General features: G+C 44.2%; 1 protein-coding gene across 2 annotated transcripts in view; it reads right to left on the minus strand.

Annotated features, from left to right (window-relative positions):
- Nucleotides 1-27,022, minus strand: part of CCDC3 (coiled-coil domain containing 3) — a 41,800-nt gene extending 14,778 nt beyond the window's left edge. For both annotated transcript variants that reach the window (XM_042815944.1, XM_042815943.1), the window contains exons 1-2: nucleotides 26,610-27,022; nucleotides 25,546-25,720 (exon numbers count right to left, since the gene is read on the minus strand). In XM_042815944.1, the coding sequence (XP_042671878.1) occupies nucleotides 25,546-25,720; nucleotides 26,610-27,022 (588 nt within the window). The remainder of the gene's footprint in view (nucleotides 1-25,545; nucleotides 25,721-26,609) is intronic.
- Nucleotides 27,023-27,311: the final 289 nt, after the last annotated feature.

The raw sequence follows: 27,311 nt of genomic DNA on the forward strand, positions 1-27,311 counted from the left end.
CTATGATGCTATGATGCTATGATGCTATGATGCTATGATGCTATGATTCTATGACTCTATGACTCTGTGAACTGAATTGCTTCCCACCCCTCCACCAGTAGCAGTTTATAACATCTGCACCAGAAACCATCCATACAAAACCATATACATCTGACATCACAGTAATAATAGAGAACAACAACAATAAATGCACTGTGAAGAAATCCAGACCTGGGCTCCAGTCTACTGTCTTAACTAGCACACTTCTGTTGTCTTTTGGCAATGGTAATTTTGGAAGAGCAAAACAGCAGTTATTTTGAGCTGTGTTATCTGAACAGCTTGTTCTCATTAAGCAACACACACACTTCACACCTAATCAAAGCAGGCAGATAAAATGAGTGTCCTAATCGGCGGAAAGGAATTGGATGTCTCCTTTACAGAAAGGGCAATATTCAGTTAGTGGAAAAGCAAGATCTAGTTTCCCCGTGCTTCATTTCCTCTCTCTAAAAGGGATAACAGGAAATATGTCATTTTGAGAGTTCTCTGAGCTGATATATTCAAAAACTAGGAAAGTCTATATTCAGAGTTTTGGATGGTGCAAGAATGGAAGAAACAGGGGAGCCAAGACCTGTGGTCAGATTCTTCAGTTTCATGGAGAGTGATCTCAGTGCTTCCCTGTGCAAATTCAGAGGTTGAGACTAGAACACACAGTTTTCCATGAATGATAATGCTGTACATTGTCTGCCATGGTATCCCTGCCTCCGGCAATCTGGAAACTCATTTTCCAGGAAGGATCCTGCAGAAATTGCCCAGCATTGGAGTGTATGACAGGTTGAGCTTTCAATAATTAGAAGTTTAGTCAATAAAAGTTTGTAATACAAAATCTGCCTCTCAGTCATGTCACAGATTAAGGCATTTAAAGTCACATTATCCAAGAAGAGGAAAGGAGAAGGTGTGAATGTTTGGGTCAGACAGGTTAGTGGCATCCAGGGGTTTTGGGTGTGTTCTGTGTCACTTTTGAGATAGACAAGAGGAATTTTCAGAGATGGAAAAATCACAATCCTACTCAAAATGGGGACACTTTTGGAAATCTGCCTACATGTCTCATTTGCCAAGAGTTTGCTCTAAGTCTTATTTAAAGACAAAGGTAATCTTGTTAAATGTGCTGAAACTTTATTCTCTGCTGAAGAGAGGAGAATGGGATGTAGATGATCATACATAGGGCTGCGCTCTCAGAGGTTTATAATACTGGATAGAGGAATCTATGTGGCATTAAATAATGATTATTCTGTTTGTCTGTCTTGCAGGGCAAGCATGCACCTGGTCAAGTGAATGAAAGTGGAGTGCTGTTCTACACATGCCTGGTCACATAGAATCACACAGAATCACAAGGTTGGAAATGACCTGCAAGATCATCTAGTCCAACCACCCTCCCATTCCTATTAGTACCACAAGCACTAAACCATATCTCGTAGCTCCTCATCCAGGCGCCTCTTGAACACTGCCAGGGACGGCGATTCCACCACCTCCCTGGGCAGCCATTCCAGTGCCTGACCACCCTTTGAGAGAAAAAGTTTCTCCTAATGTCCAACCTAAACCTCCTCTGGTACAACTTCTGGCTGTTTCCTCGGGTCCTACTATTTGCCTGGGAGAAGAGGCCAGACCCTTTTGCACCACAACCTCCCTTCAGGAAGTTGTAGAGTGCAATGAGGTCTCCCCTGAGCCTCCTCTTCTCCAGACTGAACAATCCCAGCTCCCTCAGCCGCTCCTCATAAGCCTTGTGCTCCAGACCCCTCACCAGTTTCGTTGCCCTTCTCTGGACACGTTCCAGGGCCTCAATGTCTTTCTTGTAGTGAGGGGCCCAAAACTGAACACAGTACTCGAGGTGCGGCCTCGCCAGAGCTGAGTAGAGGGGGATGATCACCTCTCTGCTCCTGCTGGCCACACTATTTCAATTACAAAGGACAAAAAACATTTAATTCCTTGTAAAAACACCTTCTTGGAGCCATGTATTTGTTGGCTAAGCACTGTCAGATAATTATCTGTCATCTGGATGGGACAACTGTGTCCTCTGTTAGGTGTGTGGTCATTGACACATTGGCACTGGAAGGGCATAGGCATGTTCATGCTTCTTCTTGGCTCCAGAGATACCTGGTAGAGGATGCATGTAGATGGTTGGGTGTTATAGCCCCAAGACCAAAATTTTCAAGCATGATCAAAGGAATAACTCCCAGCAATAGCTCTCATTAGGATATGGATGGATAAACTAACTGTCCTTTAGTTCACGTTGATCAACAGGTGCAAGCACTTGGGCACTAACATGCTGATGGTCTCACCTCCTCTGTACTTACATACCAACAAAACATCAGAAAAGCAAGCTGACAAATACAGAAGGGATTTTTATAGAAAGGACAGGAAATATTTATTCTCATTCATTGGCTGCAACAGAAATTAATGGGAATTTGAGCTGGTGTGGGAGAGTATAACAAAACTGAGCACTGTAGGGATTGTTCGAGACCCTTTCCTGCATATATTTGAGGCCTCTTTCCATCAATTAGATGTGATTTAAGCATAATACATGCAAACTGCAGCACAAGCTCAGCTGGAAATGCTGTATGACAAATTTGTTTAATCTGATTCCAACACATACAGATCTCCCAGTTCTGCCTTGGTCTGTTTAATGTTGCTAATAAACACATTATTGTGCTGATATTCAGCACTTACAGGTCTAAAGGCAGCTGATGTTATTGAAAGAAAACACAAATGTGATCTACTCTGCTCACTCAATATATCTGTAAGCCATTTCAAGTGAAGAAGCACCATAATAATGTATTTTTTTAAATTGCATAATTTTGAGTCTTTTTCCTTCCATCTACTCCCCACCCCAGAGATTCTGCTACTTACCAACATTTCTTTATTTAGTCCTTTCCTAAAATAACCTTCCTCAACTGAGAAATTTGTAAGTGTTTGGGAAGGGGAGGAGTTGTTTGCTGTTGTATTGGAGGGAGAGAAGGGAAATTATTTCCTGGCTGAGATTTATGTGTCAAGTTTTAGCTTGCAGCCAGACTTTTTATCCAAGTCATAAAATCTGAAGATAATTCCAACTCTCCTCCTCACTGGCTTTTATGAAGTAATTCCTGATATGTGTCAAAATAAAAGAAGGCTTTGCACTGTAGAGACTTTGAATGGAAATGAGACCTACCTTTGCATAGAAGCAAAAGGCAAGAAAAGAAGTCACTCTAGAAAGAGCTGGTCATTAGAAGGAAGGAGCTCAACTGCAGGTTACTAAAAACTGGTCAATACATTGTCAAATCCATGAGCAAGAGAGAGGAAGCACACAACTCTTGCACTTGACAGTGGATAAAATGAAGGTGAGCTTGATTGAGGCATCAGAATCGTTGGAAACTTCCATAAATACCACAAAGAGGCTCTTGATCTGCTGAGACTATACTGCTCATCGCCGGAAGGTGTTTTGATCCTTCAAGCAAAAGGATACTGAACCATGGGCACTGCTGTGCTCCTCCTTCCTTTCTGTCACATTTGCTCCACCAGACCAGGCCAGATCATGCTGGGCCAGTGAGGTGACCAGAGCAGTCATCAATGGTCTGGTTCAGAAGGAAGGGCACAGAAGTTGCAGAGATGATTAACTTCATCTACTTGAGTTGAACTCACTGAGAAGTGGTTAGGACTGTTGGCTATATCCATACTAGTAAGCTGGAGCAAACCTTCATTAAGCTGGGAAAGCTTCATTAAAGAGTAGCCCTCAGAATCAATGCAGCGCAATGCAGCAGCTGCTTGCTTGCCTCCTGTCCTTCTTGATGGACCTGATCCAACCTCTCAAGGTCTCAGGGCTGAGCTCAGATGCAGATGGGAGGTGGTGATGAATGTGCAACCACTCCAACCCACACAGCTCTGGGGTTGTGTAATCCAATTGTAACACAGAAATAGAAGCTGGCATCTTCCCAAAGAGCCAACTACTACAGGAGCTTGCTGAGTTTCTCTTACTTTCACTGAAAAGCTCAAGCAAAGGAGACGGCTGGCTGGGCTTTAAAATAACCCACCATAATTTCCCTCTATTCCCCACCCTGCAAATTCTTATGGTGCTGACATATACGCTCTCCCAAACTCCACATTTTTTAAGAACAGTTGAACCAAGTGCTGGGAGAAAGCAAATCCCGTGAAGCCACCTTGGCTGTATTTAAATGCCTTCTGGAAAGATCTTAATGCAAGACAGACGTTGACGATATGTTTGCACTTGTAACTAAGCCCTGGCTACACTTGAGCTTGGCTTTAACAAGCTTTCCCCAAAATACCACACATGAAATACAGGCAAAGAGACAAGGATGTTGGTTTTGGAGTTACGTGTGACAGAAGGCAGATTTCTAGAAGCTAGGAGTAGATATGAGGATTTCCATACTCGCTCCCATCTCTGCTATCTGCTGTCTACACCTAAAAGCCTGTTTAGAGTTGTTTTGATACTCCAGTTGTGAAGTGGGTCTCTTAGAAACAGTGAGCACACAATCTGTAGGACCGTGAGGTGTACAGCATTCAATAAAAGCCACAGATGCTCAGATCTGGTCAGAAATACCAAGAAATGTAGTTTGCCCCCACCTTCTGTTTTGTGTGAGGGTCTGGTAAATGGCAGATCAGAATTGATGTTCTGCTATAGACTCAAGGCAATGAGTCCAAGGTTTGCCAACATGACCAGGTAACAGTTTGGCAAGGTGACAGAAAGGAGATGAAAGCAATGTGATAGTGGACAAATAAACTGCCATTAGTCCAACAGCCACATGACAACTTACATCTACCTTTTGAAGTCAGTTGTATTATTGTTGGATAGGTGAAAGCTCATGCCTTGGGTCGTTTATTTGAATACTCAAATTGAGTAAAGACTATTGAAAATGTAGGCCACAACCCTGTACAAGCTTTTGATTGCTGCAGGAAAGTTTCCCAGACATTTCAAAGCTTCAGTATTCAAAGGCCTTTTCAGACTTTTAAAATAAAACTGATGTATTTGTAACAAAAATCAAGAAACAAGAAAATTCTAGGGATAATCCAACGTGAACACCACTTCATTCAATTGCTGAGCTGAACGCAGAAGTGCTATCTCATTCTTGGGTTTGCAGTCAGCCTTGTGCCCTTTTGACTGGACAAATCCAAACCTACATTTACTCTAGACAGTGATGAAAGAAAAGCTCATATAGCAGTGTTTCTCCTTTATTGCTTTATCTAACCAAAGTGTATCAATATCCTGAGCTAACAAAGCCAGTTTTATCCAAAAATTTGGAAAAAGGCTTTAGGTTTCCAAATCTTTTTTTTTTTTTTTTTGCTTTATTTTGATATTGTGAGCCTCATGAAGTCTACACAAAATCACACATAGAAGAAGAAAACTGTGAGATCCCTCAAATAAAAAGATGGGCAAATATCTTCCCGTATCAGCTCACCTCAATGTTAAATAGCAACAGTAATGATAAATCAGCAGTTCTGAGATGAGTTTTGAATCATGGTCTGTGGATGGTGCACAATGAACGCAAATGCAGCTTGCTTGGACTCCAGAATTAAGAAACAATGAAGTTACAGTAAGGGCCACAACAAAGCGTGTCTGTAGGAACTGCAGCTGGGCACTCAGTCTTCAGTGTGTGTATGTTACACATTAAACCCCTGAAGGCACAAATAATTCACACACAGCATCTGCAAGGCCTGCAAAAGTTCAGGGAGAAAGGAACACAGATGGAAGAAAGCCATTGCTCGGCTCTGAAAAATTACAATCAATTCCCTGTTACAGATTTTCCATGTCACTGAGGACAATGTGGTGTTATGTGGCACTTTCACTCCTCATCATCAGCAGAAAAACCTTCCTGAAGGCTACCTCAAAAATTCCTCCCTGGATTTCCATAAGAAGCCTAAAAATTCCCCACAGCAGCTGTGAGCAGATGTTCCTCCAACATCCCTTCTGACAGCTGCTGGACACCACTGAGAATGGGGCCAGGCCGGCAGGACCCACGTGATGCATGGCTGCGTCCCTGGCTGGTGGCAGGTCAGCAACATGCAGCAGACCTCTGGCTCCTTTCTGCTCCTTGTTTAAACTTCACAGTGCTAGTTGAGTGGAAGCAATTTTCTGGATGCTTTCCCATTTCCTTAATAGTTCAACAAACAGTACTAAGATCGTGGAAGGGCTCAGTGTGCATGTTTTAGGGAACCCTGGCTTCACAAGTACTACTTGGCCATCACTGCTGTGATGGAGATGCCGTGGCCTTTGCTTTTCCCCTGTTTTTAAAACTGCTCTACAGGGTGTTTTATTGCATTTGATGGGGAGCTTTAAAAGGCTCCTGTTCTAAAGTGGTTTTAGAAGACAACCTCCATAAAGCAATGCTTTTCCTCATTCTGATTCTTCAGCTATTGTTGAACTTGGTGAAACTGTGCAAAGGGCAACTTCCAATCTTGCTTTCAAGGCTGCTTGTTCATTCCTGTAGGAGGTGAATGAGGTTTCCCATGGCTGAAATGGACAAAAATAATTAAGGATGGGCTTTGCAGCAAGAATGTTGAATGCTCCATCACATCATGCATGGTCCCCAAAAACACACTTTATATTAACTAGTCTAGAAAATATTAGAGAAATAATATACTGAAAGTTCAGGTCCAGTATGGCCCAATAAGAGATTTAGCCTGGATATAAGGAAAAAGTTTTTTACTGCTAAGAGCAGTGAAGCAGTGGAACAGGTTGTCCAGAGGTGGTAGATGCCCCATCCCTGGAGACACTCAAGGTCAGGCTGGACGGAGCTCTGAGCTACCTGATCTAGCTGTAGCTGTCCCTGTTCATTGCAGGAGAGTTGGACCAGGTGACCTTTAAGGGTCCCTTCCAACTCTAACGAGATTCTAAGATTCTAAGATTCTATGATTCTAAGAGCAACAAAAATCAATCTTGATTAGAACAGATTAACTTATGCAATTGAGCCTTTGATCTGATTCCCTGTACGAAATTGTCCAAAGACATCACTTATGCTCACTGAGTGACCTCAGAAAGTACATATCTTTCCTAGAAAAAAAAACCAACCCCTTTTCTCTGGTGGGGAATTCATCATGACCCCTGGCAAAGTAAAGGAAAGATTAATTATTTACTTGGGTTTTTAAAATGCTTTCAAGTTGGGTTACATATACATATATTGCTACCAATTTCCAGTTGCAGATTAAAAAAAAAGCCAAACCAAAAAAAAGGAGATCTAAAACAGAACACTTCTGGTTTGATTTCCGAGTCAGGAAATCCTCTCTGTAACTGCAGTCTCCCAGGTAAGTCCTACACTCCCACCCACACTACATCCAGGTATTTAAGGAGGTGCTGCTTTCCTTTCCCGAGAAATGTGGTGGCCTCCAGCAATCCCTAATTAGCACCTTGCTGATCCATGAAGCACTGAATACCACTTGCTTCCCTATCGCTCGACTCTGTAACCAATAATTACATTTTTGTCAGGCTGCCAAGATGCTCACACACACCTGCATGCTGCTCACACGGTTCTTACAAAGAGATTTATAATAATTAATTGTAACATTCCTATCACAAATCTCTTATCCCACTTCCAGCAGTGGCATGCAAGTCTGACGACAGGCATGTCTGACTTCTCCCACTTGTTTACCAAGTTCAAGTCACTTAAGAGTGTCTTCTCTCTGTATCCTTTGATGCTTTGATTCATTTTTTTCCCTGACATCTTAATTTACATCTAGGTGAGGAATGGTGCTTTTTTTCTTCTTGTTCTGCTTTTTCCTAGCTATTTGTTCGTATCTTCCTGACTAGTCTAGACAGCCCTACCACTTGCAATTTTCCCAAGATGGATGCTTGCCAAATTGCACGTCTCTCCTCCCACAGAAAGTGGGCCAAGTTTCACAAAACCAAACCTCATCCCACAGCTCACCATTTCCCCACCTAGTAGTTGTCTTCCAGAGCTGAAGAGGTGAGAAATGAAGGCTTTGTAAGGTATTCATCACCTCCAGGACTCCTCCCACTTCCCAAAGGTATCTAATGTCCATGCAGCATCCCACATAGCTGCATCCCTTATGCTTGCATTCCTGCTCCCTCTCTACTTTATGCTCACCACAGAACATCTCAAGCTGCTAATGCAGATGAGCACTGCTTTAGCGCTCTTCTTGTTGGCCATGATGCTGCCCTTCTTTGCTAAAGCAAAAGGCTTTGTTCAAATTTGCCTTCTCCCTGATTTGTTTCTAATCTGTTTTGCATTTGATTTTTTTTTTTTTTTTTCCATATTCTGTTTTTATGTTCTTCTCAGTTTTCACTTTCTCTTGCAGGTTGCTGGCACTGTTGACATCCATCTGCACTTAATCTTTTTGGGGTTAAGTCTTACACACAAATATTTGCTTTCCCTGTTGGCACTTTCAGCAGTCTAAGCAAAACTTCAAAATTTCCCTGTGGCAATAGCTGTGGGAGGTCCCAGACAGTGAGAGAAGGGGCTTCATTCCCTCATTCCTCATATACTTGCATCTCAGAGCTTTTGTGGTAGTTGATTCCCATCCAGGATAGGGCAGAAACCACCTCCTTTGAGGCTCAGCCATCAATACAGTCTTCAACCTTGAATCCTGTGCTACAGGAGGATTACAGGATAGAGACCTACACACTCATAAGCTCCATGGAGAGAGTAAGTGGACTAAAAGTATCTTCCATAAGAAGATCTGGAGGTAGAAGATGAAATAGTTGGGTGAATGTTCAAAGCAAACAGAAAGTGATGATTCTCAGCGACACTGGACAACTTAAGGAAAGGTAATGCCAATAAAAGCAAGTAATTACATACGCACAAAAACAACAGCAACAACAAAATATACATATATACATATTATATATCTATATATATAAATATGTATAGAAACTAATTCACTACAGAGCTCTTGAATGAGTCCTGAACATTGGAGGTCAGGGGATCGTCAGGAGGAACCACCATATCTCATTGCTTCCTTTGTATAGTCTTCCCTGGATACTTGTTTTAGATGTTTGTTGGGTTTCCTTGTGGAAGCAAACAGGTGTGGACCATCTTCCATTACATATGGAAAGAACAAATGGTCACAATTGCCTCACTTCAGCTCTTTCCCAGCCAAGCAGCTGCCAAAGAAAGTTTCAGCACTGAAGCTCAGCTTTGCCTGATAGCAAGACATTAGGCATAGATGCCTTTACCCTCTGGGTCCCTAGTGATGTAGACAACATGATTTTCACATTGTGCTTCTTTTTGATCCTCAAAATTTGTGTGCTTCCTCTTTTCTCCCTTATTCTTTGCCATCAATAGGAAATGGTTCATTGCCAGTTTTAGAAGGCAGGTCCAGGAGCAGAACTATGAGTACAGATGCTATGGTCATGCTGGAAACAGGCAGCTGGCACAGAGACCTTCATTCTGATCCAGTACAACCATTCCCATGTTATTAATAATAAGATGGGATAGCTGTAACAAGTAGAATCATAGAATTAGGGAATCATAGAATCAGAGAATCACAGAATACTTTGGGTTGGAGGGACATTAAACACCACCCAGTCCCAACACCCTGCCGTGGGCAGGGCTGCCACCCACCAGATCAAGCTGTCGAGGGCTCCATCCAGCCTGGCCTTGAACATCTCCAGGGATGGAGCTTCTCTGGGCAACTTGTGTCATTGCACAAGTACCAGCCTCTGTGCAAACAATTTCTTCCCAATATCTAACCTAGATCTCCCCTCTTTTAGTTGAAAGCCATTCCCTCTTGTCCAATCCCTATCAGACCGTGTAAAAAGTTGGTTCCCTCTCCTGCTTGTAAGCTCCCTTCAAGTATTGGAAGGCTGCAATGAGGTCTCCCTGGGGCCTTCTTTTCTCCAAAATAAACACCAACTCCCTCAACCTTTCTTCATAGGAGAGGTGCTCTAGTCCTCTGATCATCTTTGTGGCATCATCTGGACCTTCTCCAACAGCACTGTCTTTGTTGTGCTGGGGGCCCCAGACCTGGACACAGTACTCCACATGGGGCCACATCTAGACTCTGGAATCATGCAATGGAACAAGATTTTGCCAGTGCAAATTATATTAAAAGGTGGGAAAGGAGACTTGCTGACACCCCCAGAGAGGACTGAATGCTAACTGTTGGCTGTTAATGTTTAACTTCCTCCTTTTGATGGAAACATTTGAGGAAAGTTTAAAAAATTGTTATTCACTATTTAAAAAAATAATAATAATCAGTAAATTTCACCTCAGGCATGATGAGAACTGCTGTCAGCTGTTGGAAAAGAGGAATGACACCTTTCTTCTCATGGCTGGGGAGAAGCTGCCCTGCAGCAGGTGCCAGAATGGCACTCCTGCCCCCTCAGAGATGCAGTGAGTTGAGCACTTGAATGACCCAGTAGAGCTTGTGAAAGCCCTCACAGCTCACTAAAGTCACTGCTTGCTAACACTGGAGCGAAACCGTCTTGTTTTCTGCTGTGGTTCCATCTGTAAACATTTGTGTGTCTGAAGCCACAAAACATGAGTCATTTTGATTTCTTAATGGCACAGCACCTTGCTGGTTGCTACTGTGTCAGACTATGTTATCCCATCAAGTCAAAAGAATGATAAACGAGGTCCCAAACACAGCCTTTCATCTCCAGAAAGTCCCATCCAAGTTTCCTTGGAAATGAATTATATGAAGGAGAACTGAAGATGAAGATATGTTTACCAAAAAGCCTATCAGTTCACTTGCAGTTCCAGCTGACTATTCTCATGTCAGATGAGAGCACAGTCTCACAAGCAGATGGTTTAATTTGCATAAAATCATAGAATCGTAGAATCATTAAGGTTGGAAAAGACTTCTAAGATCATCTAGGCCAGCTGTCCACTTCCAACCAATATTGCCCACTAAGCCATGCCCCTAAGCACCACATCTACACGTTTCTTGAACACCTTCAGGGGCAGTGACTCCACCACCTCCCTGGGCAGCCTGTCCCAGTGCCCAACCATTCTTCTGGAGAAGTTTTTCCTAAGCAATTTTTCAGCACAAGAGAGGAGAAAACTTCAGTACCAGAGGTGGGATGAAAATTTGTCAGTTGATGAATTTCTCCATTCACTGAGCACTGAATCTCTCAGCTGTTTAATTGTTCATCAAGTTTTCATGGCAGCCCTTGGGGGAAGACACTCTTCCTGCCCATGTCAATCTGTCCATGTTAACATCAATTAAATATTTACCTGAGGTCCCGGGAATCTGAGGACTGTTAGTGTGCTAGGGAGTCACACTGATTCAAACTGACCTTGCCAATGTTCACTTCCTACCCTGCCAACAAGTAGCCAGGCTCACAGGTCTCCTGCAAGACCCCAGAAAGAAGTCAGCTTTCCTTCACAACCCTCGGCAGAGGAAAACTGATGCTCAAGCATCCCATCAATTTATACTACCATGTTAGTAGCTACTTAGAAACTTCTCCTACATGATGCCTCCCACTCACTTTGGATTTTATTTGATGAAGTTTCTGAAGGTTGGGCTTATTTAACAAGTATGATGACAATCCTAGTAAAAATGTGCCACTTCATTGGCTCACCAGGTACAAATTCTTCTTGACTAGAACATCACTTACACTCCTATAAAGCTAAAACTAAGGCTTTCTGCAGAGACATTTTTCATTCACATATTTATCTACTCGCTGAGATGTTTTTTGCATGGTTACTTTGACCCCTCAAGCCAATTTTTTTCAAAACCATTTTGAAATAAGAAGAGGAAAAAAAATTATAGACTTTTACCCCACTTCACAACCTCCAGAGTTGGATTCAGCTCCAGGTTAGACAACTGATTCTATGGAGATGACCCAGTAGCCCAAAAAGAGGTGCCTGCTCCCCTTTCAGTCACTGTGCTGTACCCTTCCTGGCCATCATCTGCTGCTTCACTTTCAGTGGAAATAGGACAGGGCCTCAAACTACCTCTGCTAAGTAGAAGGTACAAAATACAGCAGATTTGGCTATTCAGTGGATTGCGTCATTTGCATGCAATTTAATTGTTATGTCAACTTTCGAAATCAAAACGGTGCAAAACTCACACTTCTCTTGTAGTCTAAACTTGCATTCTCTACTTTTTCCTCATAAGACAACTATTTTGCACTAATTCAAGGCTTCCAGTATTGGAAATTTGTCAAAACAATTTCTGTGCTCTACTCTGATGGCTGCAGAACTTCAGAGAACAGCATGGAGTGAAATTCAGTCTTTCTTCCCATCTTGCAAGCAATACTGAAGAGGACAAGCTCCCTAATGCCTTTCGAACACTACTCAATATATATAAATAAATACATATCAACCAAGAAGCCAATCCCAAACCAAAATATTTATGCATAAAATATGTGGAAAAATATATTCAAAATCCCATCAAGAATATATGCTTGAAGATCAAATAGAAAAAGCCCTAAAACCAATGCTGAATTAATTTAAAAAGATGAGAAGGTTGTCTTACATGATGGTTCCAACAATGCTACCTGGATTAGAAAGCTTACTGTGGTTGTTACTGCAGACTTTGGAGTCTAAGGCATTCTATGGTTAGAGATACTGTTTCGTTTTGATAAAATACTGTTAACATATGTTTTCATTTCTTTTTTCATCTCCTCACACCATCTTGAAAAAATCTTTTTTTTTTTTCTTTGTAAATAAAACTATTTACACATTTTGCACCATTTCCTAAATCAGTCTGTAAGTGACAGCAAGCTTATGAATAAGGAGACTAGGGGCTTTGGAATTTCAAAACACATGGAATTGCTTTAAACAATTTAGAAAATTGGATTTAAATCCACAAACTAAAACTCAGTGTCTTACAAGCATTCAAGAATTCTTATCCAAAGGCTTCTTGAGTTAGAAGATAAAGATTCCAATAGGCATCATAAGCCCTGAGCAAATTCAAGCCACCTGCTCCACACAGCATTGCACAAAGAAAGAAGACACTGGGCAGGCTGCAGTGCTTGCTTCAAGCTGTGGTCTTTTCTTGAATCCGCTGAATCTAAGCCCAGAATATGTGCATGAGGGAAAAGCACATGGTGAGACAGACCCACAGTCGTGATTAGGGTATTGTAGAATAAATCCTCCGGGACCTCACCAGTCCCTTTTAGATCGCATTAAGATCATACAGGGCCAAGACCAAACCACAGTGTGAGCTTAGATGAGCTCTGTTTTTCAATATCAATGTTTCACCTTCACCCAAAAGGCAAGAAGAGAATGCATTTGAGGTTATCCTCACCACTGGATGCAGCACAGGAGCTCTTACAACTCACATGTTTTGCTGGGCACGGATTTCCCAGTCACTGCACTGCTCTAGACAAGAAATTAGAAATGCCAAATGCAGCTGACAATGAAAGTACAACCTACGTCAGAGGAAGAAGTGGTGCAGTGATTCCCTTAGCCCCGCAGAAAAATTTGATACTGACATATACTCAGACCTTGGTTTTGGAGCACCCAAGCACAAACCTGAGACTACTTCCCTAACTACACAGGAAGGTCCAGTGGCTCTGGCTCTGAAGATCTGGAGGTCAGACTCAGAAACAGCCTTTGCTTCCAGGAGAGATACATTAGCTGCTAACTACAAGGGAAGTGAAAGCCTTTTTACTTAGGATTCATTTGAGACCATACCACATTTTTTGTGCCATAAGATGCACATTCATTAACTCATCAATTCAGTATCAGTTTTTGTACAGAGGAAGCAACAGTGCTGCAAAAGAGAGGACACAATGTTTGTGTCACTAAGCTTTGTTGCCTCAAGCATGAGTAGCAGTTCTGTTAGGAATTCTCCTAATTAAAAGGATAAATGAAATGGGGGACAGATTTCAGCTCAGACACTAACACACTTCAGTTTAGATGACTACAGGTAGATACCTGTGGAGAAGACCGTTGTCTTGAGTAGAGTCCTAGAGGCCAAACAAAGTGTCCATCTCTTTCTTGGACAACTTCAAGTGTTTAAGACATCTGCAGAGGACCACGGATGACTTCTCTTCCTATCCTAAAATGAACACCTTTGTTTGGTTAGCTGAAATGCATTCTGACCTCTTTTATTTGGGATTCCTGGGAGTGTTATTCATCTGCACACACTGTGACACATGCTGTCACATGAACTGCCCATGTGGTCCCCGAGCTGACACAGCAGAAGGTGATGTTCAAGTGAACACTAAGCTTCCTGCTGTTGCTGGTCTTCTTTTTTCTCTCAGATATCCTAGGCATCTCAAATGATAAAAGGCACTTCAGGTGATCAATTGTTCCCATGAAGGTCTAAGCCTGGCCACTGATTCCTACCTAGGGTTGGAAATGCCAATTATGCCCTACTGGCCTCATCTCAACTTTTTGGGCATGAGTGTGGAAAAAGAAAGAAAAATGAGTTTTTGTTCTTCCAGTGGCTTCCCTTATTTAAGAGAAAGGTGTGTTACACTAACTGGAACCACATTTCTAAAACAATAAATAGGAGAATACCACATTTGAACTTCTGCTGGGTGCTGATGACCTCCTAGGCCAGACAGAGCTGAAAGCACAGGGCAAGCCTGACATGATCTCTGTTCTCCTTTTGGAGTCCCAAATGGCTCTGAATCCTCTTCTAGCTAGACAGAGAGCCTGTCTCCTCTCCTTTCCTACTTTGGCTGCCACAGCTGCTGCCTACAAAGACTGCCTGCCTCTTTCCAAGATAAAAAAAGATAAATCCCCAGGATTTGTAGATGAAGGAAAAAGATACTGCCCCTGACAGGCTCTGAGGGCAAAGATCAGGGTTGCAATATCCACATTCCCTGCATGGGGTACAGACCAACCCTGGACACTGCCAGTGGTATGTTAATGTTTACAGCTACATGGGGATTAGGAGCAGGTTAGAGTACACGATTTGCCCTCGGCAAGCCTGAGATCACTCCATTTCAAAACAGAGGAAGTGCTGTAAATACTACAGCAAATGTAATTACCAGAACCTGATAAACACTTTGTTAGCAGCAACCATGGGAGGCTTCTCCTGTTTCAGATGTTTCTGACAATGAGCAGAAAGCAAACTCGAGGTCAATCCTGATGTGTGGATACAGAACCAAGTAGAGATGGCTCTGGCTTGGCCTTTTTTTTTTTTTAATTAGCTCCAATATGTGTTTAGTCCCAGGTGCTCATGTTGTGATGGAAGGATCCCTCTCCTTCTTAACACTGGTAAAATGATTTGGGATCAGCATCCGTCCATAAGAAGCAGCTCCTTAGTGCCATTAATTTGGAAGCACTGGGATATTTCTCATCAATGTCTCAATTGCCCATGTAGACATGGGCTAAATATTTGGATTTGTCACTGTATGTGCTTTTGAGCCATTTCTATTGCAGCAGGAATGATTTGAGCATAAAATACTATTTCCTGGATACGTTTAATCAAAATTCTGCACTTTTGGGAAAAGAACCAAGAATTACATTTGCTCCCTGTCCTTTGAAACAGACTTCAGAAAACATGGGCTCAATTAAGATTTTAATGGGCAGATCATGAAGGGGCAAATCTCTGAGCTCAAACATAACATGCTGCTGGCCTGAAACATGTAAAAGGCAGAAGAACAACCACTGATGGCAGCAACTCTTCTGTGAGGTGTTGTTAAAACTGTTTCCAATCCACACCACCACAGTTGTCTTCAAGGCTTCAGGAATTTTACAACTGTCAAAAAATTTGTGTCTGGGTTGTCTTTACAAATCCAGCAGATGGAGATGGGCTGTGGATCCCATGTGCCACTTCCCAGGGTTGCTCAGCTCCAGCATGGGGCATCAAGGGGATGAGACACTGCTGTCACCACAGCCATACTGTTCAAGGAATGAACCAGGGCAGAGCACAGTGAAATATTATACCTTATCCCAAAGCTCTGTCATGCCCCATGCAATGGATATTCCTCCAGAGACAGGAAGCCTATGGAGAGTCTCTTCTGACTATCAGACTCACTGCAACTTCCCAGCTTGAATGAAAGCATGTAAACACTGGAAACTTCACTGCATTGGTTGGCTACACATTTCAGTACATTATATCCTCATTTTCTATTTCCATGTTTGGGGTTTTTTTCTCTAATTTATACCCATTATTTTTTCTTTGTTTATACTCACAGCTACTCTCCAATAGAGATAAACGCAGACCAAGAACAATCTGCCTGCATCCTTCCTACTGATAAGCTGTGTTCGTGGAGATTCTCACTTTAGGGCGCTGTTTGTAGGCCAAGAATAAACTCTTAGCATTTCTTATCCACTCAATAGTGTAGGCTGGTGTCCAACAGAGCTCTCCTGTAGTGCTCATCATCCCTCCACTTAGAATCATAGAATCATAGACTCATTAAGGTTGGAAAAGACCAATAAGATCATCTAGTCCAATCATCAACCCACTAAACCATCATGCCCACTAAACCATGCCCATCAATGCCAAATCCATACTTTGTATGAGCACCTCCAGATATGGTGACTCCACCACCTCCCTAGGCAGCCTGTGCCAATGCCTCACCACTCTTTCAGGGAAGAAATTTTCTTAATATCCAACTTGAACTTCCTCTGGCACAATTTAAGGTCATTATTTCTTGTCCTATCACTGTTACCCAGGGGAAGAGGCCCACCTTGCTACAACCTCTTTTCAGGCAGTCATAGAGAGCGATAAGGTCCCTCTTGAGCCTCCTTTTCTTCAGACCAAACAATCCCAGCCCCCTCAGCCGCTCCCCATAAGATAAGATAAGCTCCAGACCCTTCACAGCTTCGTTGCCCTTCTCTGGACATGCTCCAGGACCTCAGTGTCACTTCCACAACCCTACACAATGCTCTTATGTGGAAAAAGCTTTCCTGCTCCACAACAAAACAGAAGATATTGAGTAGATGTGGCTGTTATGTTCATACTCCAGAGACTCCGAAACAGAACTTTTTCCCCATGCAATGGAAATGGGGACTTACATCATCTGAATTTCTATTTGTGTCCTCAGCCAGCATCAGCACAAGCTGTTCCTCTCCTCTGACTTTCCTTTCTTTCTCTCCCCAGCTACCATCCAGTTATGCAACTGAGGTTTTTTTCCACAATAAAAAAAAAAATATAATCAAGAACATCCAGGAGAACATAATTGTGCTGTGTAAAGGCTCTGGAAAGACCAAAAGCAAGCCAAACAAGTGAACGTGCTCTGAAACAGGTTTGCAGTGAAGATGAATGGAAGTGACAAACTCATTGCATTTTGAGGCAATATGGAGGATATGTGCCACCACCATCCAACAATATACTTTGGTTTGAATAAGAAGCCAAACCCAGGTGTCCACATGTCCTTGGAAGACATGGATAGGCAAGGGGAAGGGCACAGGAGTTAGAAAAATTAGTTAAGAGATTATAGAAAAAACATTCAGACAATTGTTTCTAATCTCATTGGGAATAAATTCCAGTTTGAAGAAAATTGTCTCCACTGAACTAGGGCACACAGCCTCACTTTTACTGTCCACAGAATGAGATAGCTCTCCCTCTACTCCTACCTGGTGGTGAAGATAAGTTTGACAACGAAATTAGGCACATCCTGGCTTGTGTTTTTGTTCCACATCTTGTCTTGATATGAAACTCTGTGGTGACATTTCCTCTTGCAGTCGTTAGAACTTCTGCCGGTTCCCTACTAATCCAGAAAATGCAGAACAAAGCAGTTCTTTCAGATCTCAGGAAATATGTATTTTTTATTTCTTGCTTCTAATTTTCAGGGGACATATTCAGACCTGGTTTTCTATCTGTATTATTTCCCTTTCACATTACACAGTGTCATGGAAAATTATTTCTCACTCAGTAAGTTTTTTTCCTATTGGACTTCATTTTACAGATAACTGGACAGCAGTTGTAGCAGTATTGTTCCAAAAAAAATCTCTAATTGGGGCAGTGAAAGGAGGTAGCCACTGTGTCAGCTGCCAGAAGCACCTGCAACAATTTTGGCAGTAACCAGCCACGATTGGCCATGCAAAACTTTATACTCCCAGTTTCCCGAAAATGGTTTGCATTGGCTCTGTGTTCCAGGCTGGCAGCAAAGCTAAACCTGCAACCACGTGGCTGCCCCTGCCCAAGTTCCACAGGGCAAGGATGCTTCTGCAGGAAAATGTGGAAAGTCACTTGGCTGGTGGAGGCAGGATGGACTTTAGAAGGCTGTGTCTGCAGCTTCCATTAGGGACTTGAACTACTGCTGTCTCAGAGCCAACTTGGCTTCCCCTTTGTGAAAATAAACATCAAAATACATGGGCTGGGAGAAAATATGTCCCTGATTGAAAGACCTCATCTCCCTTCAATGCAGAATGGCTGATCTGGTTACAGGCAACATTATAGGTGTCCCATCTGCCAGCTGGATTTCCACAGTTGTTGGTTTTAATAAACATTTTCTCGTTTTTCCTTTTTTTCTTTTCTTTCCTTTTTTTTTTTTTGTTGTTGTTGTTGTTGTTGTTGTTGTTTTTTAACCTCACAGGTGCATGAGGAAATGCAGAAGGGGAAATAAAGGACTTTTCATTGCATCCAGAGTTGACTGTGGCCAATAACTAAACCAAAGTCTGGCTCTGCTTACAGCCACACAAGTTTTTGCACCAAGGACAAAACTTATCCCCGGACTGCTGGTCCTGGACCCCATGAATTATCTTTACCATCTACTGAACAAGATAAAGCATGAATTTTCACATGCAAGAACACTCAACACATCTACAGCATTACAGAGAGTCCTGGTGGCTCCCATACTTGTGTTGAACAACAGCTTGGGAATATCCATCATTCATTGTGCCTGCTCCTGTCCTAGAAAACCTTCCAGATAATCGCTCTGAATACAGTCCCCAGAACGGCCAGCCCAGCCTGTGGCCTAAGAGAATCCAGGCAGGAAAAATCCAGGTGTACCTGTCTTAATATTTGCTTCTCCCTCCTGTTCCAAACCCAACAAAAAGCACTGAAAGATTCCTGGTGAATTACTCCAAGTGAGGTACCAGGAGGCAATCCTGACCATATTCCAGCAGTAGCTAACTCAATACGTCCACTCTCCATGATTGAAAAATCATGGGACAAATATGATTAGTAAGTATGAATGACTGAAAACCAACCAACCAAACAAACAACAGCACCAGCACCATTCCTGCCTCTTTTGTATTTTCTCTTGGGTTCATAAGATAATACATTCACTCTACAGGAACATGGGCCTTGACTTTCCTCCTTTGAGGCCTGGGAGCACTTTGCCTATAGGATCCTGTGTTGAGGAAGGTGATCTGGATGTGAACACAAACGTTTTCAAGGATGTGTTGCCCCAAACCTTTTCAGGTCCCAGCTCCAGTAATTGCTCATGTCCCCACCAGCAAAGGTGGGCCTTCTTGCCCACCTTTCAGCCTTCACAGTCTGCATGCAGTGGGTGTCCTCCATCTTCTTCTAATGCTGGAGAGGCCATGAACATGAGGACAGAAAAGCAGAGGAATCACTGATTTGCTCACACATGGGGAAGCAAAGTCAGTCTTGGTATTTTCATTTCTTCTTGTTGCTGTTTGTGTCATGACACTGCCACCTCCAGCAGGCTTGGAGGAAGAGGTCTGTGTATCTTCAAACTTTCCACTGCCTTTCCCAGGAGGTATCTGTCATCCCTGCCTCTACCAGACTTTGTGTTAACACAGAGGGAACATGACCAGATTGGCAAACGTCCCACATCGCTAACCTGCCCTGAGACCATACTGTTGACATCTCACTTGTGCCACACTCTGTGGATTTGGTCCCATCCAGTTTACTGCATCTTTCTTATCCAACTGGGAAACACATTGCTTCTGCTCTTGGCTAGGAGTAAGAGCCTGGGTGCTTGCAAAAAAATCTTTATACAGCTGAGCAAACACTGAAGGAGAAGCCAGACCAAGAGATGAAATGATCTGCTGTGGATAGGGTCAGATGCCTGCTCATGTACAGAAGCAGGTAGCTTCATGCCATGAAATCCGGAATAATTTAGTGCATTTGGCAGAACTTATTGAAAATGTGGCTCTGGATAATTAAAAGCAGCCTGAATCCATGTGGGTCTCCGCTCATTGCTAGTTCCTGGAAGGATTGCCTTCAAAGGCAGCAGCCATGCATACACACTCATGGCTGCCCAGGCATTTCCTTGCCTGGCAGGCTGGAAGCAGGATAATTTTGAGGATATCATGTACCTCAATGTGCACAGTCAGAGCAGGCTGTGCTCTGAAGCAATCTGCATCCACTAACGGTAAGCAAAATGATCCAGATTTCCCAACCAGATGGTGGGACACTGATGTATTCTCACCTCTTCTTGCCTTGTCCTGCACCAAGTTTCAAGAGTTCAGAGGGTGGGGAAAAGCTCCCTTTTTGACCCCAAATTGCGACTAATCACAATTTGTATCAAACTTCATACACTGCTTCAGGTAAACCCTGCTAAATGACACTATGACAACAAATGGTCAAGCTGCCTCATAACAAAGAAAAAGTGTGCCTCTCTAAGGTACTCTAGGAATAGAGACATTTCCCCATTTCCTTCCTTGGAAATACTCTGAACACCTTCTGATAGGGAGGTGCTTACCACATCCCTAAGAGTCCCCCATCACAGGCTGAGTGGGAAGATTTGGAAACGAGTCCATGCCATTTCCACACCAAAAGACTCCCAGGGACATTACCCAAATATATCAGCTATCTTGTGGTTTTCCTTCATCCCAGACACTTTTCAGCAGTTGTCCTTCTCATTTAATGCAGCTCACAACTATGCAAATCAAACACAGATTGTAGGGCAGGGATATGCTCCTTGGGTGGGTTACTGGAAGGAAAACAAAAGCACAGTAGAACATCATTAAAATGAGACAGAAGCAATGGGCATTTTCTGTAATGGCATTTTGCTGCTTCAACAAGCTGCAGGGAAAGAAACCTAATGTAAAAAAAAGAATACCAAACCTTTATTGTACCCAGTTTTTGTCTACTTTGAGGTCATTTTGCCTTGCCCTTGCCACACTGGAGTTTTAAACAGAGTATTTTCTATTTCCCTAGGATCAGGGAAGGGAGGATCCTTCATGTGGTTCATGCTGCAAGAAAACACAGATGGCCAGTACATGGGAATTAAAGAAAACTGTCTTAACCCAGCCAGACTGCAGTGGGCTCCACAGTATGCACCAGAGCGCAAGGATGGGTTGCCCATGACCAGCACTTTGCAGCCCTCCAGTTCCTCTCTTAGAACCCAGAGCAGAGAGGAAACTGCCAGAACAAACATTGTGCAAGTCCTTCTCTGGTAGCCCAAGGAGCTTTTGTGGAAGATGCTGTTTCTCCATGATTTAAGCCTTCATGGTCTTACGAAGCGTCCCTGAATCTGAGCCATGACCATCCGCCCAGCTGAGGTCACCAGGACAAGAAAGAGGCTACAGACATTGCTGCCCGTGGATGGGTTCAGGGAGTGACCCAACCCACTGGCTCCCAGTGTATTCATGTGCCCTTTGTTGAAATACAAATAGCTCTGAAACTATTTCCTCCGTTTCCGCAGAGGAAGAATGCCATTTAATTCAATTTTTGCTTTGTATAATAATGGGAAAGCCAATTATGCAATTACAATTGCTTTTCTTATCTGGTTCCTTTTTCAGCTGCTTCAAAGTCTTGCAGGTGTTATAATCAGGTCATGAGGTGGTTGTTACAGCAGTCAAAGTGCCACTGCAGAGGAAGATGCTAAACAGACATTTGTAGATTGCCTGCTAACTTGTTAGTTACTTTGCTTTTTATTAGGAAAGCTGACAACTTTCAGGAAAGCTTCATTATTACCCATAGAAATCTCTGAGGGTCTCTCAGAAATTGAGAAGGAGATTATCCACCTAAATCAGCTGAAGTAGCTGCCGGGCTGCAGATGTGATGCTTGTGAGGAGAAGAAGCAATGCATGGAGAGAGGCTCAATGAAAGGTATAATCTCCTCCTGCAAACTGAATAAGCTCAAATGGAGGCCAATAAAAATGAGCCCCCCCTTCAACTTGTTAACAAAACCAGGAGCTAAAACTCCTCTGAGTAGTAACTAACTGCAAACACGCTCAGCACTTCCATAGACTTTCCCTCATACCTCCATAGACTCTCCATAAAACAGACCTTGAGTTACCATGCTGTAATCCTTCCTATACAGACAAGGCAGCAAGGTCTTAATTAAGAGACCGCGCAGCCTTACAGAAAGCCATTCAGGGGGAGAAATGTGAGCTATCAGCTTTGCACTGAAATCTGAAAACCTGCATGGGGCACTGCAAGAGGGGAAACCACAGAAATCAACTCCCTGCATGCAGAAAAATACCACTCAGCATGTAGCAAAATCTATTATGGAAAGAGGCATTGGCACATTTGAATGCTCTCCAGACCTAGCGAGGAAGGTGATGATGCAATGCCGAGTGCTTATATCTATCTCCCAAAGAAAACTCGGAGGAATTGGACTTGATGATCCGTATGGGTCCCTTCCAACTTAGGATCATAGAATCATAGAATGGCTTGCATTGGAAGGGACCTCGAAGATCATCCAGTTCCAATACCCCTGCCACTGGCATGGTTGCCAGTGATGAGTCTTTAGATGAGACGTTAAACCAGGATGGCCAGCACCTTGTTCAACCTGGCCTTGAACACTTGGGATATTCTATGATTCTATGATCCCTAGGACTGCTTTAAGGATGAAAAAAAATAGGAAGGAAAAAAAAAAAAAAAAGAGGTCCCAAGGATGCTTCCTAAATGCATCAGGAGCTTTCAGCAGTGCAACTCCAGTGGCAGTGGCTGCACCAACCTACGGACTACAACTGGGCATAACACAAGGTTTAGTGAGCAATGTCAGAGCCACAGGGGGAAGAAGTGGATAGAGGCCAAGAGGCCCCTGGGGTGCTTTCCAGAGCCAGAAGGGAGCTGAAAGTTGTGCTTCAGCCAGCACGGCACAACACAAAAAGTGCAAATTCTGTGATGCATCTGCAGGCCTTCCCTCAGGGCATCAACTTGAGGCTTGGTACAAACACAGAGCTTTTAAGAATTTTAATCAGGTTTTTATTACTCCTTAATTGGTCTTTTCTTTAATAAAAACACCTTATTAAAGGAAACTGCTGCGACTGCAAGATTTGTTTTATAGGCAACTACTGCATTTCTTCAATGGCTGGGAGAGAGGGAAGAACAACCTAAAACCATAACTCCAAAGGGCAAAAGTAGAGTTCCTGTGTCATTATCTCCACCAAAATCAGCTCTTAAGCTTTAAACAGAAGGGAGAGGAGTTGCAGCAATTCGTTACACTCCCATTCCACGGCTGTGGTGTGGTGGCAAACCAAAGCAAAGCAGGAGGTCTGTGAGCACTTCTGAAGAGCTAAGAAAGGTCAGGATAGAGCCCAACTGATTACAAGCATGGAGGCCAAAATGGAACTGCCTGAAGAAAGGACAGCTGAGCTACTGCTGCTTTCCAGAGTGGCCAGAAAAGGGACCTGAGTGAATTTATCAGGCTGTGGGGTTGTTGGAAAACCATGGATAGCAGTGCAGTGCCTGGCCCTCAGCCCAGACCGAAGGGGCTTAAAGACGCAGCTGGAATCAGCTTCCAGCAGCAGTAGCAGCCAGGATGAGGAATGTGTTATCCCCAGCAAATTGTCTGGGGTCTGGCCTCCTTTTACCATGCGCCCAGGGGCTTTCCGACAACTGAAAGGTTTTCCTGTGCTCTGTATCCCTTTACTTTGTCAGTGTGTTGAGGATTTCCCACGCGTCTATTTGCTCCCCAAGAGCTGGGCAGGGCAGGAGAGAGGAGGAGAAGGAGCCAGCAGCTTTTTATCCCATGGTACAGCCCTGATGGGATGTGAGGAGCAGAGGGAAAAAGTCTTTTGGAGCACGGGATCCAACCTTAAGCCAATTTCATCACGCCTTTGTTCCAAACCTGCTAATAACAGGCTGCTTGTTTTTGACTGAGCCACATGTGAAGATATCCCAAGACTCAAATGTGGGACCTCAGTTCCCAAACTAGACCTTCACTTTTTGATTTGAGGACATCAGCACTTGATCCCATCACCACTGGATCTGAGGAGGTGAAGCAAGGAGCAAAATGCCAACCATGGTTGTTGGGAAGAGATGCCAAGAGTAATGAAGAGAAGGAAGAGAAGGGGTGTGCTAAGAAAGGGAAACAAATTCCCAATGCAGTGGTGGCCAAGAAGCCTATCTCCAACACAAGAGCACAGATGCATGGGCTGAATGGGAGCACAATCCAAACTATTTTTAACTGGTGCAGAGGAAGCTTTTACTTTTCACTGCAAAAGGAAGCAGACAATGTGGCCATCAGTTGAGCTCAGTTTATTCCCTCACAGGGTGTGTGCAGAAGCATTTAAAGCCCCCAGCTCTGGCTGTAATTCCCTTTAATCTGCTCACAGCTGTGTGGGGTCAAGGAGCGCAGCAGCTGAGATGCACTTTTGATCCATGTGCTCTAGGTTCTGCCCTGTGGTTTCCATTCCAGCTAACAGGTGAGATGCATCATTGGCATCAATAAGCACCAATCCACCAGGGTTCACTACATTTGGCTCCAAATGTATATTTGAATGTCAACAATCCCCCCTCTCTCCCCAAAATGGGACAATGGCACTCTCAGGGCATCCCGAGGACTGGGGTCATGCCCATGGTGCCACTGGCCAGGTGGGCAACACAGCAGTTCAAACTTAGCCCATGGGAAAAGTCTTGGTTAGCTGCTGCCAGAGCTTCTGCCATCACAAATATTGTGCATTGTACAAATCCACAGGACACAAGAGATGACACGTGCCCCCCTCCATCCTGACCTGAAGAGGTGCTTCAAATGTTCTCAGCTCCCCATGGAAACCACCAGACTCGTAAAACAAAATTTGGCACTAAAAGAAAGAGGTTTCCAAGTTCCACTTCCACAAGTGTATATACCCAGAACATAACTGCAGGTTGCTCCTCTCCGCCAAAGAAGTGTTTATGAAAAGCTTGCATTTATTACAAACACTACAGCCCCATAAAGCTCAGAAGCCACTGGCAACAGACATCAGCGGACTTTCCATGCTAAAAATATACTTTCTTCAGGGAGAATTGCCTAGAGGGTGACTTATTTCTCGTGCTCTCCCTTGGGAGGAGAAAGGCACCTGATTCAGTTTGCTCCAAAGCAGGTGCTGGCATTACTCAGACAAATGTGCCCTCAGAAGTCTTTATTCCCCCAGCAGCTACCAAGGCAGCTTAGCACAATTACCTCCAAAATCAATGTTTATGCTGCTGTGTGAATTAGGCAAGAATAATCCCTCACAGTCTGCAGTGGTCCAGACAACAGCCAAACCAGGAGCCAAAAAGCTCTACTCACATTTCCACTGAAATCAAAGTGTGGGTTCTGCAGATAGCAAAACCTGTAATGACGACAAGATCCTACTTGATTCTGGTTTCTCATCTATTGCTCATGACCAGATTAATGTCAGGCTTTGCTCAGCCCCACAGGAAGTTTAAAGAGTCAGCACAGAGGTGAGCACTAAAAGCAGAACTTAACATCTTCCCACCAGGAAGGGTGGGGTGTTATCTGCCAGTGATGGTGCCAATGGACCAGGAAAATCAGGAACCAGCCAATCTGCATACATATACACGTATAGATATATAAACACAAATGACACTTGAATGTCTGTGCCTAGAAAACAAGCACCAAAGAGCAAATAAATCCCTTACTCGATTGTCTTCTTGGATCTCCCAGTCACTGGAGAAGCTCAGGGCATGCTGTGCCTGTGAGCAGTTGGAAAACTGGAAAAGGCTGGCGAACATCCGCCTGTTCTCCTGGGTGTCCGGGAAAATTGCCTCCTGGAAGTTCACCCCATGTGGCAGGAGGATGTAATTCTCATCCATGCTGAAACACAAACCATGGCACAGCTGCTTTAAGGCTCTATTGCAGAAGTCACCATTGTCCCCCAGCCCAGCCAAGTGCCACCAAAGTCGCACGGACAGACTTTGAGCCAACGCGTGGCTCTCAGCACTTTGCTGACTATATTCTCCGTGAGTTTGACCTGGTAACTGCAGGGAGGACCTGGCAGGCTCCCACTGCCCTGCAGATATAAATGAGTTCCCAAATACATAAAATCTCTCTTTTGGCCTTTGGTTTCTACAGAATTTGTATTGCTTTGCTCTTGACCCCTGAGTCTAAGTGCTCCATCAGAATCAATAAATAACTTTTGGAAGGCATGTCCTTAAAGATATTGTCCCAGACTGAGCACTGGACAGCATCAGAACTTGTTTTGCTATGCACCCAGTGTAAAGATATAGTGAGCATTTTGAAACAAGCCACAAAGCAACATTTTGCAAATGCTTCTGGATCGAAAGGTCAGGGCGATGGCTTTGTTCCCACATGGTGGTTTATTTTCTTATTCTTTCAATGAGCCCAAAGTCACGATTTGGCTTGGGCCAAGAAAATGCTGTCGGGTGTGCATTTGGGATTGCTCCTATACTCTCATGCCAAACTTTGGAGAACAGGCACTGACCTATCTCCAGCACTGGAGAGGAGCTCTGACCATGAAGAAACAAAAGCAGCAGCATCCAGGGGCTGCTCAACAGCAGCTCAGCACTAAAGCAACACCGGGATATCCCAGCTCGGGATGTTTCTTTGGGGTGGACGTGCAGAATATGCAATACTGCAGGGAGAGCAGCGGGACGGGGCCAACCCTCCCAGCCCTGGAGGATGCCCGGAGCTGTGCCACAGCACCCAGACCCACTCCCCCCGGACTCCCAAGGTCGGGACTCACCGGAGGAAGAAGAAGTAAGCGTAGCCCTGCATGACGGTGTGCGAGTGACAGGAGAAGTAGCCGAGCCCGGTGAGGTTGAGTCGTGAGCCGGCGGGCACTTCCAGCATGCTGCCCCACGCTTGGTCGCACAGCAGCTCGATCTCGGCCGAATAAAAGAGTCCTCCCGGGTTGTGCTGCGAGCTGGCACCGGAGGGGGGGTCCCGTTGCCAGGGCAGATAATTGTAAGCCCCGTAGGGATCGGGGTGAAGAGCCAACACCCGCGCGTAAACGATGATGGAAGCCAGCTCAGCTCGGCAGCCCTCGCTCAGCGGTCGCCACTCGGCCGGCAGCTGGCAGCCCCCCCCGGCGCCCGCCGCGGCCCCCAGCCCCAGCGCCAGCCCCAACAGCAGCAGCGGCCCCGCGGGCGGCGGCATCGCGGGAGGCTCCGAGCCGGGGGGGGGGGGGGGGGGGGGGGGGGGGCGAGCCCGGCTCTGCTCCGGGACCGGCACCGGGACTGGGGAGTGGGGATGGGAATGAGGGAGAAGGGTGAGGGACAGCCCGGAGATGTTATAGGTGAGGGAGTTGTAGAGGGAGAAGGGATGGGGTCGAAGCAAAAGGTGGGAAAGTCAAAGGTGCCCCAGTAAATTAAGATAATAATAGTGAGACTTTGAGGGTTTGGGGAGTGAAGGAGTGAAGACGCAAAGGGGTGAGGGTGCGAAGGGG

This window comes from Centrocercus urophasianus, unplaced genomic scaffold (genome assembly GCF_019232065.1).
Source record: "Centrocercus urophasianus isolate 14NV4802_14NV808 unplaced genomic scaffold, USGS_Curo_1.0 seq_15, whole genome shotgun sequence".
Taxonomy (NCBI): domain Eukaryota; kingdom Metazoa; phylum Chordata; class Aves; order Galliformes; family Phasianidae; genus Centrocercus; species Centrocercus urophasianus.